The following is a 5146-nucleotide window of genomic DNA, read 5'->3' as shown; positions in this document are numbered from 1 at the left end:
TTTTTTGAGCCGAGGATCTTTCGGAAACAACCTCTCTACTCCTTTGGGGTAGGGATAAGGTCTGCGTACACACTACCCTCCCCAAACCCCATTAGTGAGATTCTACTGGGTTGTTGTTGTTGTAATGCATTGGAAGGTCCAATACCAATTAATAAAGCTTTTACAAATGCTTCATTAGAATGTAACAAATGTCTTTGCGGCAATATAGCAGGATTCCAGCCTTGCGAAAGGCCATGAAGGGACGTAAACGTAAACTCATCCTCATCACCGTACTTCCGATCCTGTTATGGGAGCAGTAGTAATTGTTCTATGTGCTTTCATTGACGTCTTCTTATAAGTGATAAAAGTAGGAGAGTTAGATGTGTTGAAAGACGGGATGATGGTTGGCTTTCGATATCCATGTTAGATGGGAATGCATTTTACAGGGATATCTTAAATGCCACAGAGGTGTTTGATGCAAAATTATGCATTGGGCAAAGAGGGCATGAAAGCGTTTACAAGGTAAACCTTCCATCATTAGAGAATATAGCTGTGAAAAGACTTCATTCTTCATTTGAGAATACACATCTCAAAAACTTTATGAATGAAATAAAGGCATTAATTGATAGGGATTAAGCATCGGAACATTGTGAAACTCTATGGCTCTTGTTCCAATGCACAACACTCGTTCTTGGTTTACGATTATGCAGAGAGGGGGAGTTTGTCTAGTATTTTGAGCAATGAAGTTGTTGAGATTAGTAGTGCTAGTGGTGGTTAGCTTACTTAGTTATCCATTTGTTAGTTATAACTAACTTACACTATACTAGAGTTAGCTTTAATACTAACAACAGCTAGATACCGTAACAACTCGATCAGTAGTTTTGAGCTATAGTGCGTCATTCGGCGGTTTGAGGCCTTGAGTAGCTTCACTTCATGTTTTATTACTTGTACGTGTAGTCGGAATCGAATTTCGGAAGCTTTAAGTTGGAACGATTGACTAAGGTTTGACTTTTGAGTAAACGATTTCAGAATCGGGATTTGAAGGTTCCAATAGGTTCGTATAATGATTTCGGACTTGCGCGTATGTTTGGGTTGAGTATCGAGTCGCCTAGGAGCATTTCATCACTTATTGTGGAAAACTGGCATTTTGAAGGTTTTAGAATTTTCTAAGTTTAGTTTGGGGTGTACTTTGGTGTTATCGATGTCCGTTTAGGGTTTCGAACCTTAGAATAGGTTTGTATTATGATTTGTGACTTGTGCATAAAGTTTGGCATCATTCCGGAATATTTAAGTATGATTCGGGCGCGTTCGTCGAAGTTTGAATGTTGAAAGGATGGTTTTGATCATTGATTCGTAGTTTTTATGTTGTTTGGTGTGATTTGAGTCTCTAGCAAGTTCGTGTTATGTATTGGGAATGGTTGGTGTGACTGGACGGGGTCCCGGGGGCCTCGAGGGCCTCAGGTGAGTTCCGGGGTGATTTCGGATAATTTCTTCATCTTTTGCTGTTGCTGTTGCTGGTTCTGGTGTCGTTCATCGCAAACATATAGGTGTCACCGCGTTCACGAAGAGGGATTTTCGGTTGCTGGATTTTTATGCTTCGCATTCGCGACTGTGGGAACGTGTTCGCGAAGGTTCGAGGAGCAAATCAATGCATTTACGATTGGGGTATCGCATTCGCGAATGGGAAATTGGGCTTGGGAGATTTTAGCCTTGGCGTTCGTGAAAAGTGCACCGCGTTTACGAAGGTTCGCCTGGTAAAGCATCGTGTTCGCGAGATTTGACTCGCGTTCGCGAAGAGCAGTTTTGGAACTGGAGCTGGTAGTGCTTCGCGAACGCGATGGACTTGCCGCGTTCGCGAAGAAGGTCGACATGGGCAATGTTCTTTTAAAATCAGGGGTTTGGCTCATTTTCACTTTATATCTTCCATGGGAGCCGACTTTGGAGCAATTTTGGAGTGCCATTTTAATCATCTATTATGGGGTAAGTAATTTCTTAATATTGTAAATTAAACACATGAATTATACATGGATTTGAACTTGAAAATTGGTGAAAATTGTGGGATTTCGAAGAAAACATAGAATTTGGCATTTTTGGATTTTGACCATGAAAGTGGACATGGAATTAGGAATGAATTATATATTTGAGTTCGTGGTGTTATGTGTAAAGTTTATCTTTGAGAATTTTCAGAATCGGGGCACGTGACCCTGAAGGTTGGCTTTGTTGACTTTTCGATTGGGGTTGAGAATTATTATAAATTGTTACATTATACGCATTAGAGTATATTTTGATTGATTTGCACCTTATTTGACTAGTTTCGGATCGTTGGCTTTGAATTGAGAAGTTAAAGAGGCATTGGAGCTGGTTATGGAACTTCAGAGCGAGGTAAGTCTCTTGCCTAACCTTGTGAGGGGGAAATTACCCCGTAGGTATTATATTGATTACATGCTACATGTTGTGGGAGCTACGCACATACGAGGTGACGAGTGTCCGTGCGTATGCTAGAACTCCTGATTATATCCGGGTAGACTAAGATTCACGGTATGTTTTAAATGTGCTGTTTGAGACATCCTTTCTTGTTTAATTACTTTATTTGCATTACGGCCTGAGATTTGACTTACGTAGAGAAATGGTCTCGCTATTTTAGAAATTGGACGATCTACTTGATTAGCTGTGGAAATTTGTGCCTCCCTTACAAATTTCTCTCGCGTTGGGCGTATCAATGCAAAGTTTTCTTAAATTTCATAACTCACACGTATATTTGTGAGTGGGGTCAGGGACCCGTTAAAACCTCTTACTCTAATGGGATCAGGCCGTTTGCCTCGGCAGGATTATGTACCACACTCTTATGGGAGCGGGCCGTTCGCCTCGACAGTATAATAGATGCATCTATGGTTCATGCCGTTAGACCCTCGGCAGTATCATATTATTATGGGATCGGGCCGTTCTCCTCGGCAACGTCGTGCGCAATATTTGACAAGAAGCCATCGCATCCGTGAGTTTCCCTGATTTGAGTTTTGACGACCTATCTGATGGGGACTATTTTACTTATATAATCCGGTTGAGGAGGTAGCCGATAATTGAGAGCTTGAGTTTACTGTGCAGAGGATGATCATTCCACATACCTATATTGTTTTTGTCGTTTATTTACCCTGCCTCATATTTGTTTACTTCTTATAGTATTTGATTTATTGGACCATTAGTAAGTGTCGATGTCGACCCCACGTCACTACTTCTCTGGAGTTAGACTAGATACTTACTGGGTACGTATTGATTTACGTACTCATGCTACACTCTGTACTTATTGTGCAAGTATATATATATATATATATATGTCTGGTGGTCTCTTTGGCGCAGAGGCGCAACTATTGCGGGGACTTTACGGTGAGCTGCATTCCATGTTACGATCCGCATCATATAGAGTTTCCATCGGAGTTATTTACATTCTCCTGTCTAACTTGTATTCCAGACAGGCGTTGTATTTATTATATTTTCTAGTAGATGCTCATGCACTTGTGATACCGGATTTTGGGGATTCCTAGTGGATGATCATTATTGTAGTTCACGTCATTTTTATCATTCCACTTTGCAATTTATTTACATTCGTAAATTGGTAAAGAAAAGCACATGTTTCTATGAGTGCCACTTTTTATTCTATCTATTTAATAAAATTCCTGATTTTTAAAGATTTAAAATAGATAATTATTTAGATGATTCCTGTTGGCTTGCCTAACGATGACGTTGGACGACCTATAATAGATTTTGGGTCGTGAGAGATTGATTAGTCTTCACACATAATATATACACATGTACAGATACATTTTACACTTGGAATGAAAAATTAGAGTTTCTCTCTCCTCTTCTAGAATATTCCCTAAGATTCATTCTCTGCAACCTCCTTCTTCTCTAGCTAACATGGCAATTCAGATTTTAGCTCAATCACCATGGCAAAGCTTCATGGATAGCTGAATTCAACATGGTATCAGCTTAACACGGACATTAGTGTGGTCCTATTGTCTTCAATTTTTATTTTCTCTAAGCTTGGAAGGAAGATCGTCAATGGTGACAGTCGATAACACCGAACCGGAGAAACTAAGTCACAATCATCCGCTCTTCCTGAATTCAAATGATAATTCAGGAGCTATATTAATCTCGTTACAATTGAGAGGACCGAAAATTACTCAGTGTGGATCCATGCGATGAGGAGTTCAATCCTAGGTCGAAACAAGCTAGGTTTCATTCACGGCACATGCAAAAGGGAGAATTACGGTACAAATCTCGTTGACCTTTGGGAACATTGTAATGCGATTGTACTATCTTGGTTGATGAACTGTGTTTCACCGGAATTACTGAGTGGAATGGTGTATTCCTCAAATACTGGTGCGGTATGGGATGATTTGAAGGAGCGTTTTGATAAGGTAGATTGTTCTAGGATTTTTCAGATCCACAAAGAAATTTCTACTGCTAGTCAGGGCACTAGCTCAATTTCAACTTATTTCTCAAGATTGAGAGTGCTTTCGGAAGAATTTGATAGTTTTGCACAAATTCCTAGATGTGACCGTGCCAAATCTCTTGAATTTGTTCACTTTATGGAGCGCCAAAAGCATCTACAATTTCTAATGGGGCTAAATGAGTCATACGAACAGGCTCTGAGTCAGCTCTTGATGATGGTCCCAGTACCATCAGTGAATAAGGCGTATTCAATGCTAATGGAACGTGAAAGGCAAAAGACTATGGCAAATGCTTCTGCAAATTTAGATGCTGGTGAAATGGCTGCCTTGTTGACAAATAGGGTTGGAAATCAGCAAAAGCTAAAGAAGAACTATAATCTCTAGTGTGATTACTGCAAACTAAAAGGTCATACTAGGGACAATGCTACAAGCTAGTGGGATATCCAAATGATGGTAAGTTCAATAAGAAATACAACCCTTAAGGAACAACTAATTTGGTGATTGAACAGCCTGCACTACCAACTTTCACTTCCACTCCCACTGCACCAACTTTCATACCAGAATAATACCAACAAATCCTGTAATTGCCTAACATCAAGCCCACAGAAGTTACAGCTAATGTAACAGCGCTGGAAATAGGTACTATTACATCCGAAACCCGTTTGTGGAAAGAACTGCCCATTAAGTACGGATGGAAGGCCAAAAATCATGGTAACTTT

General features: G+C 40.1%; 1 protein-coding gene across 1 annotated transcript; it reads left to right on the top strand.

The window, feature by feature from the left end:
• The first annotated feature begins 4175 nt into the window (after positions 1-4175).
• On the top strand, positions 4176-4811 carry LOC142167097 (uncharacterized). The gene has a single exon (XM_075227253.1). The coding sequence runs from the start codon at positions 4176-4178 to the stop codon at positions 4809-4811; it is 636 nt and encodes a 211-aa protein (XP_075083354.1).
• Positions 4812-5146: the final 335 nt, after the last annotated feature.

This window comes from Nicotiana tabacum, chromosome 12 (genome assembly GCF_000715075.1).
Source record: "Nicotiana tabacum cultivar K326 chromosome 12, ASM71507v2, whole genome shotgun sequence".
NCBI lineage: Eukaryota > Viridiplantae > Streptophyta > Magnoliopsida > Solanales > Solanaceae > Nicotiana > Nicotiana tabacum.
The sequence above is the reverse complement of the archived record's forward strand: the minus strand, read 5'-3'. Positions and strand labels throughout refer to the sequence as shown.